General features: G+C 40.2%; 1 protein-coding gene across 3 annotated transcripts in view; it reads left to right on the top strand.

Annotated features, from left to right (window-relative positions):
- Positions 1-6,499: 6,499 nt before the first annotated feature.
- Positions 6,500-13,634, top strand: part of LOC119135934 (nuclear factor of activated T-cells, cytoplasmic 1-like) — a 50,051-nt gene continuing 42,916 nt past the window's right edge. Inside the window, exons 1-4 of one of the 3 annotated variants that reach the window (XM_037273955.1) lie at positions 6,507-6,763; positions 6,860-7,012; positions 9,604-10,708; positions 12,437-12,596. In XM_037273955.1, coding sequence (XP_037129850.1) covers positions 6,994-7,012; positions 9,604-10,708; positions 12,437-12,596 — 1,284 coding nt within the window. In that variant the 5' untranslated portion in view covers positions 6,507-6,763; positions 6,860-6,993. Of the gene's footprint in view, positions 7,013-9,603; positions 10,709-12,436; positions 12,597-13,634 lie in introns of all 3 variants that reach the window. The other 2 variants (XM_037273957.1, XM_037273954.1) reach the window with 2 other exon arrangements.

Consider the following 13,634-nt stretch of genomic DNA (forward strand, 5'->3'; position numbering starts at 1 on the left):
AACAGACCTTTATGATTTTGTTTTCTTTAACGTGATGCTGAAAAGATAACACATTAAGGTACACTTTACCAGCTTCACTAATTAGTTTCAAGCAAAGTGGAGAACAGCGTCCAAATAGTTTCAAAATGCAAATGCAACTATGACAGTCTACAAATCCACTTCTCTTGCCGAAATGTTGACACTTTTTGTCGATGACGACGTTTTATGAACATTCTGTATTTTTTTATTTTATTTTATTGTATGTATTATGTATCAAACTTGAAGCTGAACTATTAAGTGTTGTATCAATACACTTTATATTAATGGTAGTTAATATTTCTTAAGGATGTCATGTTAAGAATCGTAACATCCTATTTCCTCCCGTCAGTGGCCATGTGACGATGACGGCCCTGCTTCTTTGGTTTACAAGCTAGACATGTATGTTACTTCCTGTTCATAAGAGGAATCTCTGAAAAACCCAGTAGCTAAACATACAGCAGAGTCCAGACACGCTTAAGATAGATCCTGTCGGTAAATTCTTAAGAAGGAAAAAAAAAGGAAGTGAATAAAACTAACAAAAAACACTTGCCTAAGATCCTTTTTTAACCGTATCGCCATTCATGTCTTAGAATTAAAAAATAAATAAAAAGATGAGTAATAATGTCTGTGGTCACAGTTGCCATTGACGCTGAGGATAAACAACCGGAATGGATGAGTAATAATCTTATATCAACATGATGAACACAATAGAGCACTAAAATCAGCCTGATTCAGGTTGTGGTTTTAAAAAAAAAAAAAAAGATGATAATAATAGTGTAGAGAACTGCCAATGAGCACATATTTCCGGATCTGTTGAACGAGGATTATATGCATGTACTAAAAGGAGAGGCTCAACAGGGGAGAAGAGTGGTAGGATTTACCACATTAATTTTAGTAGGATTTCCCGCACATTGGCTATACATTTTTGCATCCATGTTTACATAAACATATTAGCCTAAATTCTGAATATTAATATCACTGGTCCGTGCTAATGGGTGCAAACATTCCCTGTTGAGGTCAAGTTGTATCGTTCTTCCTCGGCCAAACCACCGGTAGTAAACATTAGAGAGGCTGACAACTATACTAGTACTAAAGCCAAATCCACTTTTGTTATTTATTATATTGTGAGAGCTGGTTCTGATTCCCAGTCCCTTATGTACTACAATGAAACAATGTAGACCAACTTAAGGCCATCAACTCAGCCCAAACATATTTAATTTTGAACTGCTTGGCAATAGACAATTTCTACATGCAACAAAAAGAAAGAAGAGAAAATGTCAGTTCCACATCTCAATAGAAAGATAAAGGTCGCATGTTTGCGTTTATGCACCATGATCAGCAATCATTGTGTGTGAAACAAGAGCAAGGACCAGGCTGCTCATAAATCTTAGTGTGTCACTCATGCTCTCCCACAGACATGTTGTGGCTTCTCTCTTCGTGTGTTGTCACAAAGCCAGATGCAGCAGCACTGTAAATTAAAATCTTTCATTTCCAGAGAATATGTCATGAGCTTCCAAACCCTGCATCTGATATGTTTGCCTTGTTAAGTCTAATGGAGTAAAAACAAATGAAAAATAGTTAGGTCCATAAGTATTTCAGCGGAGAATTTATGATTTTGCCTTTACGCATAACCACAATGAAGTTCTAAGAAAAACAGCAGCAATAATAACAGCATACCAGAATAACAGCAATTTAATGTAGAGGGTCTCATTTTTAAAGGGCTGGAGACTATTTTGACAAATGACATTAACCATTTTTTTAAGTAATAAAATCATCATGAAATTAAATCCTTAGCCACTCGTTGGCTGAGGAAACCCAAGCAGTCAATTATGCTCCCTTTGATACAAACTTATACTGGAGTTTTAAAGTTTATTTAATTGTTTGAACATTCCACAAAAAAAAACAATTCAATTAAAAAAAGAATGAAAGCTAAATGTTGTATTTTTGTGAAGTTTGCTAAATTCCGTTCAGTTGCGGTTCCGTAAGTCTTTTAATAGCTATGTGAGTGTATTCTTTTGACCTCCTTCTATATAAAGTGTTGAACGACAACTTCTGCTGTGATTTGACGAAACAAACATTACATTGATTGAAAAGGGAACAACACCAATCTCACATGGACACAAGTTATTTGGTCTTTAAAACTACTGTAGGAATATATCCCACAAAATGAAACAAACTCAATAATGACCATGACAATATCAAAGTATCCTTGATCGATAAATTCAACCCCTGGTACCTTGAAGGTGGACGAGTGTGATACTGTTCAAGTAAAAGGTTTTACAGCCTAATGTGTTGAGGGAAAGTTATAGTCAGAATACATGCAGAATACTCAAAAATAATATCTTAGAAATGTGACTCAAATAGTATAAATTAGATTTCAATTTTGGCAGTGAGTTCATGACAATCAAAAGTGTCATGTCACAACTGTTAAAAGCACATTTTATAATCAGTAGACCTGAGTTCTTCCAAAGAGCACATAGTCCAAGTTTATATTGGCACAATAACAGTCTCGATGTGGATATTCTTTCATTTAAAAACGTTGACTTATGTAGAATTACATTTTAGTATTAGGGATTCGAACATAAAACAGAGTCCAAATTCCACAACGGCATCGCCAAGCTTTTGACACAATACATATAAAAAGGCTTATCAAACAAACTACATTTATTATCAAGGAGCACCACTGATTTCACATGGAAATATGTCTTTTGGGCTTTAAAACTATGAATAGACAAAACAAAAAGGATCTTTTAGATCCCCTGAAGTGATGACACATGCCAAGGAAGAATTGAGTATGGTAAAAAAAAAAAAGTCTGCCTTGTGCATCAGCCTTTTTTTTTTTTTTGCAGTTGCTGAATCAATGAATATTTTTTTTAAGGCTGTTCGTTTAACACATGGCTGAATATATTAGGACAAGGGTTACATCATCAGGTTTTGAGAATATGCGCATTTTTTTCTGAAATATAGGCTGCTGAATAGTGAACAATGAGTTGTTGCTTCAGCGAAGGTCCGAAGTGCTTTATTGTTGACAGACACTGAAGCTAATGATGCTTTGCTCAGTAGCAGGGAATCCATCAAGATAAGACAAGAGACTGCTACTGAACCGTGCCACACCACAAGGTTTTAAAACTGCTTGCCAACTAGTGAAAGACCATCCTGCTGACGGTGCCAATCAGTTGCGTGGCTTTATTTTTTTTTTCCTACCGCAGGTTTGTATCATAATTCACGTCGACTATATGATGCTGCTTTTTCATCTTTGAGCTCACACGTGCACATCAGCCAAGCCACAGCTGACGCCAGAGATGGAGCTACTGCAGGCAAAGAAAACAGAACACACTCACTTTCTTCCTGTGCTGTCTGCTTGTGCCTACCTCCAAACTTGAGTCTGCTTTTGATTATGTGATCATCCTTTGGGTTTGCCATCAGCTTTTCAAACCCGCAGCAGTTTTTTTTTTAGGTAGAACTCTGGCCCCCAACCAAAATGCATCACATAGGAGCTTGTCTAAGCTGTGCTTAATTGGCCTTGTGGCCAGTGATAGTCCAACTCATCTTGATGTATGACTTCTTCTTTAATTTTATAAATATTTCCACGGTATTTGTTACCCACATAATGGTGACTGTATTCTGCCATATACATTCATAGTGCCAGTCATTAGAATCTACGCTCCAAGTATCATTATGTTTCACATCATTAAAATTTTCACATTTGAATTATTCATGTGAGCTGACAGCTATTTTGCTGAATACTCAACTCTGATAATCCCTGCAATATACCAATGTCCTCCGGGAATTAATAGAATTACATTTTCAGTAAACAAGTACTACATGTGGTTTTACTTATCTGTAATACCTACCAATTACAAATTATATCAGCGTTGCCTGATGGAATCTATTACTGTGTTTGGGTGGTTGTACTTTAGTAATATGCGATATACGTGAACTTCATGTAGATTGACATACAACATGATGTGTTTGTCATGTGATCATTTGTTCAGTTTTATTTTGTGAAACTATTTCCAGTATAGCCCATACAAGCATTGGATTTTTGTGTATATGTTATTGTGAACATCATGGCATACTGTAACTGTGAACTGAATTTTAATTGTGTATAATGGTAAACTCACCTAAGGCAGGGTGGGTTCAGGCCCTACTCAGCGACAGTATGAATGTGAGAGGGAATGTTTGTGTCGCTCCGACAGAGTGGTGACCAATAGAAAATAGACAGATGGATGGGAATATATTCATTCTGCAGTGTTTTTTTTATAATGTTAGTGTGACTGCAGCTTAAGCAGCAATGTGTCCATTATTATTAGATATATATTTCAGGCCTTCTATACCTTCCTTCAGCCTCCAAACATACACACATCAAAACATGCATACAGGCATTTCCAATGTCTAACAATGTATACCATCAAACACCTCAAACTATTATGCAATAAACATAACTTCAAGTTGTCCATTGGGTTCCAACAATAAAGTTACCATATACACACTCCTAATACTTTGGACATTTATGTCCTCATTAGGATTTGAGGTCAGATGATGCCTATTCCAGACTTTAAGTGAGAGGCGTGTACACCATGGACTGGTACTAAGTCAGTTGCAGGGCATACAGTATTCATATTCAGTCTTCATACCCCCTTGGTGTTAATTTCTCAAATTGCAGCAATTTGTTAAAATTATGTATGTGTATTACCCCTCATACATCAGCACCCAGTATTGAAGTTAAAAAACATAATTGGAGATGTTTTTTTGCTGGTTTATTACAACAAAAAAAATATATATATCACATGGGGGACATGGCCATGAGTATTCTTTCCTTTGACCCTCGGATATTTATTTTATGTGCTAGTGTCCAGTTGTGTCTAATTATATTGATATTGAATTTGATTGCATACACCTCCCTAGTTAAAACGTTACAGCTCTCTGCATGTTAGAACAAATGACAATCATGAGGTTGAAGGAACTGAACAAAGACCTCAGAGACAAAAGTGTGGCAAGGCACGGCTTTGACCAAGGTTGCAAATGAATTTCTGCTGCACTTAATGTTCCGAAGAGCACAGAGGCTTATATAATTCTTAAATGGAAGACATTTGACTCTTTCTAGAGCTGGCCGTCAGGCCAAATTGAGCAAACGGGGGGAAAGAGTCTCGGTGAGAGCCGTGAAGAAAACCCCAAAGATCATTGTGGCTGAGCTCCAGAGATGCAGTGGCGATATGAGAGAAATGTTGAGAAAGTCCACCATCAGTGCAATCCTGTGCCAGTTGGGGCTTTATGGCAGAGTGGCCAGATGGAAGCTTCTCCTCAGTACAAGACATATGAAAGCCCACATACCATAGAGTGAGGCAGAAAAACACATGGAGGACTCAGACTATCGGAAATACAATTCACTGGTCTGCGGTGAGACCATGAAAAACCTTTTGGCCTTAATTCTAAGTAGTATGTCAGATACAATACCAACAGTGAAGCATTAAGACGGTGCTTTAAGTGAAAAAAAAGAAATGCCTGTACTGGCCTTATTCGACTGTTGACTGGTAAATTAGAGGTGAGTAAGAGTAGGTCATTAATACCCTGTATCCACCGTATATCTAATAAGTTAAAATTTAGCATAATCACATGTTGAGCCAAGCGGCTCGGCTGCGCACTGGTTAGCACGTCGGCCTCACAGTTAGGAGGGTGCCTGTTCGATTCCACCGTCGACCCTCTCTGTGAGGAGTTTGCATGTTCTCCCCGTGGCCGCGTGGGTTTTCTCCGGGTACTCCGGTTTCCTCTTACATCCCAAAAACATGCTTGGTAGGCCAATTGAGCACTCCAAATTGCCCCTAGGTGTGAGTGCGGATGGTTGTTCGTCTGTGTGCCCTGCAACCGGTTCTGGGTGTCCCCCGCTTACTGCCCGATGACTGCTTGGAAAGGCTCCAGCACACCCGCGACCCCCGTGGGGAAGAGCGGTATAGAAAATGGATGGATGGACATCTTGAGCCACGGGGAAAACATTACCAAACCAATATACACTGATCATGTTATTTGTTTTTATAAATGCTGACAATTGTGTGGTAAAAAGTACAACATTTAACATTAACATAACAGAACACCAGGAACATTCTTTTGTGGGAAAAGACGAGAACATTGCATTCTTTACAATTTGTTTATCTTGGTATTACATATGATTTTGCAAAAAAATCATTTGTATTGTATTGTCTTTCCATTTACTATAAAATAATTTTGTGTATTTGTAACTTGGTTTTGTATTTCCGAATCGTGACGTTACCACGTGAGGAAAATAAATGTATACCAACTGTATGCTGGGCAGGCATTCTCTGTGCAATATATTGGAAGGAATGGAGGTAAAGCAATTCAGTAGGGTAGTTGCGAAATACCCGATGACACGCTGTACTAATTTAGTGCGCGAAAAAAAAAATACCGTGTGCGTGTTTGCGCGCAAGAGGAGGCGCGTATGCGCGTGCGCGCACGCACACGCAAACACCTTGGGATCTTCACGGTGGAAAACATCCTCGCTCCGACCAGGAGTTTGCAGGAGCGGGGTCGCTGGCGTCATGAATGGGCGGCGCGCTGACGGAGAACGGAGGGTGTTTTCCAGCTTTAAAAGAACCGGAGACTGCCCCTTTGCGTCATCGACCTGGGGAGACTCTTGGAGACCTTCAATGGGCACACGGCAGAATAACACCTCAGCCACACTAGTTTCTTGAGCAGCGCTCACCTCATTCACTCGGCCAGCACTCATACGGTGTGCAATACTCACCACATTAATAATCCGTTCATTAACTTTACTCCGGTATTTTATCCGTGCACTATTTTTTTTTATTCTTCGTTGCTCATGCAGACTCCCAGCTGGAGAAAGTTGCGCACGGCTTGTTGCATGCGGGATACTCACCTAGAGCGTCTCTTCCAAGTTCAGCCGTGAAGCTCGAGCCAGCAACCAAGTGGGAACTCCACTCAATCATCTTTCTCGCCACGATGAAATCTGCAGAAGAAGGTAACAACTTTCTCACTACCTCAGCTGATAATAGCAGGCGTTGCACTCACTAACGCAAACTGAAATTATTCTGGCCAAAGAATTTGTACAAATGTCTGAGCGACAATCAAATGAATACAAAGTGGGACCAAATACACCATTAAGTCATAAGTAAGCAATGTATTGTGTTAATGTTAAATATGAATTTGCCATGCCGTTCTTCATGCAAGTGTAACACTGAATTTAGTTTAATGTATTAAGCAGCATGGGTGTCATCAGTTTCATTATACGAATCCAGCAGGTGTTTGACAGCTTCCTGTTCATTTTTTTAAAATATTATTAAACAGTTTACATGGTACCTATCCTCACTTGACCTCAGAGTATCCTAATAAAAATACAGAGGAGAATGTTGATTATTTGCACGGCCTGAGGTCAGGGCTCATTAAGTGTCCACAAACTTGTATGATGTTTCAGCCTGGCTTTAAAATGCAAGTAAAATTGTCTCATTTATTCATGATTAATGTTGCAAAATTTCATTGGGTAGACCAAAAGTTGTTGATAGTCTGTCTTGCGTGGTTTCCAGTGCTGATGTCACTGGCTTTGTGGATTTGGGATTTCATTTTGTCTTTGATATTTCAGATGAACGGGTGCGGGTTTTATTATTATTCATTTTGGCCTAGAGTCTTATAATTGGTAACAGATGTGTGTGTGCGTGTGTGTGAGCAAGAGAGGCATAGAATTGTGATGTGTCCGTTTCGGGATGCCGAGTAGCTTGCTTGGCAGGGAGTCATTCTTAACCACTCACAGGCTCTGCAGTATAGCGAAGCCTGCTTTATCATCACACAACTTTGCAAGTCGGACACACAGAGCTAAAAACACACATCCTATTGGGGTCTTGCCATAGACTGCACCCAGCTTTTGTAATGCGTGTTGGCTCAGGACTCTGACCCCAGAAAATACAGATGGCTTCTGCGGGCAACCACCTATCTGTCCCTGAGGTCCCGTCAGTCTTACCCCACTGTAGACCACAATCCCTGTGGATAAATATATTCATTCTTTAGGCATGTGCTTAGTGTGCTTTAAAACCAATGGCATAATTTGTAACACTTGTGAAGGGACGATAGATATAAATAAGGTTAGATTTGTGTGATATGTATATTTTTTAATGAAACTTGAATGTATCACAGATTCATAGTGGGCTCTCCTGTAGTGGGACAAATGCTGAATTAATTTTGTCAGTCTGGAAGATGATACCTTAAAATGATGCATAATCAAATAAGACAGGAAGAGCGAAAACCCCCGTTAGGTGAAGTACGGTGTGACAAATGCAGTGTACAAAAAGAGAAGACAAATAAAAAAAATAAAAAAAAACATCTGCAATTCTCAACAAAGTAAGTCAGGCTTGAAGTAAGGAGGTGTGTCACACTGGGTGGAGAGGGCAGACTGTATGTCATCTGCTCGAGAAGAGCATAAAACAGTAGAAAAGCAAGAAGATTTAGATGGGATACACTTTTAGGGAAGTAGAGATGAGTTTTCAACAAGAGCAAGAATTTGATTTTAGTTATATGTTTCAGCACTGAGTAAGGAAAGTACATTTCTTTCTTTATGAAATGTAACAAAAAGTAGTTTTTGCACTTTTTTATCTGTAAAATGACAATAAGTCAACAGGCAACCTAGTATACAGCATTTGCCCTTTTTGAAGTCATCTTTATCACTGCTTAAAAAAGAAAGAGTGCACATTTTCCAATGAACTGAAATTATCAATACTACACACACTTACACATCCCATTCCACTCATGGCATAGTGACCTTGTGCAATGCACAGCACATTATCAACTCTGACACAGAGCCCCGTCTTTTTTTAGACCAACCCGTATAGGATGTGGCGTACAACAGATCTCATATAAAGCACATCATTGCGGTGAACAAATATGACAAAGGGGAATGCCCTTGATTGGCACACTGACTGAACAGTGTTTACTCTTTGAGCATTGACAATGTTAATAAAAGGTAGACAGAAGGTAGAAGGTAGATTTATAACTGTTGATACATCAGCAGATGGTTTGCAGCGAAGGCAAACCTACGAGGTGTGTTGTCTGTTGTTGTTTATCTTGCATGCTCTCTCGTGCTTGCACCTCAGAGTACGAGCGTGTTATACTGCTCAGGCTCTCTTTGACTTAATCACGAGCTCAGAGCGAAGCGAGAGTGCTGTCAGATTTCCACAGGGGACGGCCTAATTCACTCAGTGAGTGATGCAATCAATCAAATAAAGCATCCATCAGTCTGCTGCTGGATGGATTCCTGTAGTGTACATTCGACAGCAAGGAGTGCCAAACATAGTCTTAAATGAACTTATCCAGCAAACAGGCTGGCAGTGCAACTTGGGACTACGGATGATCCACATATACAGTAACTGCTTTGAAATGATTGCTAAGCTTCTCCAGATGTTCTTAGAATAAAGAAAGGAGTCAGTCTGTCGCTGGTAAGATTTGTATAGGGGTATTGTTTGCACATGTAATCACAGTTAATTATTGCTACAGGAGAATGACTGGTTACCTTAATCTGTTGGGTACATATAGTTTTATGTTGAAAATGTGCTTGTTTATTTTCAGATGCATTCAGCTACACACCAAATGTCACCCTTTCCTTTCCACTTGGGATGGGCAATCCATGTCTGGCCACCCAATACCACACCTTACAGTCCAGCCCAGTTATCTCTGTTACGTCTTGCCATCAGACAGGCTACAACTACCAAAATGACAACCATGTAGCAGCAGGTTATTACCTACCCCATGGCATGAGACCAAATGGGGCTCCAGCCCTGGAAAGCCCTCGAATTGAAATCACTGCATACAGCCAGTGCCCTGAGGATCAAGTCGAAGAAAGAAATTGCGATGAGCACATCATCAAAAGGGGTGTCAACTCCATTGTGACACTAACACTGCCCAATGCAGATGGCTACCGTGATCCCAGCTGCCTCAGTCCTGCGAGCAGCATTTCTTCACGCAGCTGTAACTCTGAAGCATCCTCCTTCGAATCCGGTTTTTACAACTATGACAACTCCCTACAGAATTCCCCCTGGCAGTCTCCCTGTGTCTCTCCCAGAGGGTCATCTTCACTTTTGTCCTGCCCGCATGCCAGCGGCCCTGCAGCCAACCCTCACAATTCACCCTCCACATCCCCTCAGATTGGAGCAATGGCTGAAGAAGGCTGGCCAGCTCAGCCGCGTGATTCCAGGCCCAACTCTCCGTCCCTCAGTGGAGGTGGTGGATGTAACAATATCAGCATTACTGGAGTAGGGAAGCGAAAGTACAGTTTCAACAACACCACCTACCAGCAAACATCCTGTTCACCCCACCAATCTGCTACCCCTTCTCCACATGGCTCTCCAAGAATCAGCGTCACAGATGAAAACTGGCTTGCCAATGCCAACCAGTACACCAACTCTGCAATTGTGGCTGCTATCAATGCTCTGACCACCGATGGCCTGGTAGATATGGGAGAAGGGATCCCGGTCAAGACACGTAAGATGGTTGACCATTCACCTTCCATGAGCCTCAAGGTGGAGCCTAGTGGAGAGGAGCTCACTCATGAGGGAGAGATTAGTCCCGAAGACTATCCTTCTCGCATGGTTTTAAAGAAGGAGAACTACTGCGGAGGGTTCCTGGAGGTGCCCCAACATCCTTACTCTTGGTCTAAACCCAAGCATTACCTCAGGTAAGGTACCTTATGATTCTTATCATCAGAAATCAGTCAGCCAAACTCAAATAATCCCAAATATAAAATGATTCAAATAGATTTGGCTTTAAAAAAATCTATTCTAGGATGTATGTGTGGTATTCTACAATGACTCAAAATTGTGCATCTGCGTTCTTTTGTTACACATTTTAAAAACAGACGAGCACATCCACCACTTAAATCTGTTTTGAGATGCAATATTTACTAGGGGTGTCTCGATACAAGATTTTCACTTTTGATACGGTACCGATATTGCAGCCTAGATTACTGTCCGATATCTACTATATCTGTCCAATGTGATATCAGCAGCATGGTACATGCTTTTATTTTATTTTTTTTAAATGTGGAATTTTAAAAGAAACTTCATCAAGTGATACTGTCTATATCCAAACAATAGTCAACATGTGGAATGGATTATATATGAGTGTTAATATCGGACATTTTTCGATATAGACCACAATAATCCAATACAGTTTTTTGGCATCGATATTGGATCAGAACACCCCTAATGTTTACCGGTTTGAATATGAACAAAAAATGCAATTCAATTCCCAAATTGCTGTACATTACATGCATTCAGCATTGTGCATGTTTTAGAAATTTAAATTGTGTCCCTCAAGACATCGTTTTCCATGTCAATAGCGCACCTTCCTGCCGGAAATAAAGTGTTTGATTAAGATAGTGAGCAACAGGAAGTAACAGTGACAGGCCTGGCTGAAGTGGAAACAGTCTGTGGGTTAATCAGCCGTTTTTCGGCTGTGGTCTGTCGCGCCATCAGACCATCTCGTTTTGTAGCCACGGTGATGTCATGCTTCAACCGGACAGATAAAGTCTTGTGGTGGGAAATCAGTTCGTTTTGAGTCAACAAACAGCATGCAAGTTCTGCATATATGCCAGAGATTGGTTTCATCTGAGCCACCCTTCAGGTCAGGGATTCCGCATTTGCCATTGTCTTGTACATGTTTGTTTTGGTTAAGATATCGCTGTGGTGATCACATGAGAAGCGCTTTATTCTCCAAGAAGAGAACAATGACTTATATTCAGGGGGTTCAGTTGTCGCTTCAAGAGTAACATATTATGGTCCAATGCAGAGTGTGATGTTGGTCCCATTCTTTTTCTTGTCTTCAAATTTAAACCAATCAACACTATATCAATGCTACTGACTGACAGTGTGAGATTTGTTTTTGTAGCCCAGAAATGCCGTCCATCCCACTTTGCGAGCTCACGGTGCTTGTTCCCACTTGTGACAATCTGGTATTAACACACTGAACCTGTAGCCAAAGCAGATTGGGCTCCCTTTTGACTTTTTCATGAAAAAAAGGAGACACACATCATTACCCAGGCCTATGGGATTACATATAAATGCATTACAGACTATGATGAAATGAAGAAGAATTAAGACAGTTTGAATTCCACAAAGTGTCCAAAATGATGGCCAATTTAAAGCAAGGTCAGAGGATTTTGATTTAGACTTCTTTGACAGAATTGGGACTGTAGATAAAAATCAACCTTCAGTTTCATTGAATTTTAATAGAGGGTAATGAAAAGTCAAATGTAAAGCCCTGCAGCCATGTGTCACATACATGTGTTCAAATTAGGCTGGAAACGTTAAACAGATCAGCGTTGTTGGATTTTCTTGAATAATTTTTCATCAAGTGTTTCAGAAATGACGTCAATATTAATCCATAATGTGCAATGTTTTTGCAGCCCATCCCTGCCAGCGCTTGACTGGCAGCTTCCATCCTGCTCCGGTCCATACAGTTTACAGATCGAGTTACAGCCAAAGTCCCACCACAGAGCCCACTATGAGACTGAAGGCAGCCGTGGGGCAGTTAAGGCTCTTTCTGGAGGACACCCAGTTGTCCAGGTATGCTGACTACACTGCATTCTAATAGTTGAACTGGTTGTACTCTAAATGTAATGCTGCAAAATGGCTGCATTAGCAGAGAAAAACTGACAACTTATTAATTGACCATAGGGCCACAAACCATCAAGGCTCAGGACCATGCAAGGCAGAATATTTTCTGTAGTTCTTGGAATCAGTCTAATTTGATACCTACTGACCAATTAAGTGTCCAATGAGTATGGCAAATGTACATTTAAAATATTTGAAGCGTCTATTTACAGAAGATCCTCGCATACTTTTGGTTTGGGCCCCACAGATTCAACTGTTTGTGGATTTTTATCAATATTTTCTGTATTTTTAAATATTTGGAGGGCAGCCTAACCCTCTATATGGAAAACACTTATTTGTGAAAATTTTCCTGGGTTAAAAAAAAACCCTGGCAAGAACAGATAAAAACCTGTCATCTACAACAGGGGTTTTCAACTGGTTCTGTCCAAGGGACCACCATTATAACCAAGAAGGGGACCACTGCTTTGGCGGAATATTATTTTATTTTGCACCGAAGGAGGATAAACCTATGCAGGCTATTTATTTGCATCTATATGTCTATTTTGGGAATCTCAGACATAATTTGGATGGGTAATTGATTCACAAAATTAGCTGGAAAAAAATCAAGTCACAATTGACTTGAGGATTGAACCCACCGCCTTCAAGATTGAAGTCTATCACTCTCTAACCAAGCCCCTTGTAACTTTGCTTGGGGAGGGGGGAGCCTGTTCAAATATACTACACTTGGTGAAAACCCAAGAAGACAGAAAAAGTAAATTGATGCTGCCATGAATGCCACGACCTACTGGGAGCAAAATAACAATATAAAATGCCTCGCTCAAGGTCACTTTGACATGATCACCGGGCTTGAGGATTTAAGGCAGCACCTACAAGTTTGGAGACTACGACTGAGCCACGTGAAAAAGTCATTATGCAGTCAGGAATCACCGTTGGCTAGAAAAGGTTGATGGCTTGGAATCTGAAAATGGGAGGGTGTACTTATTCTCACGG

This window comes from Syngnathus acus, chromosome 16 (genome assembly GCF_901709675.1).
Source record: "Syngnathus acus chromosome 16, fSynAcu1.2, whole genome shotgun sequence".
In the NCBI taxonomy this organism is placed as follows: Eukaryota; Metazoa; Chordata; class Actinopteri; order Syngnathiformes; family Syngnathidae; genus Syngnathus; species Syngnathus acus.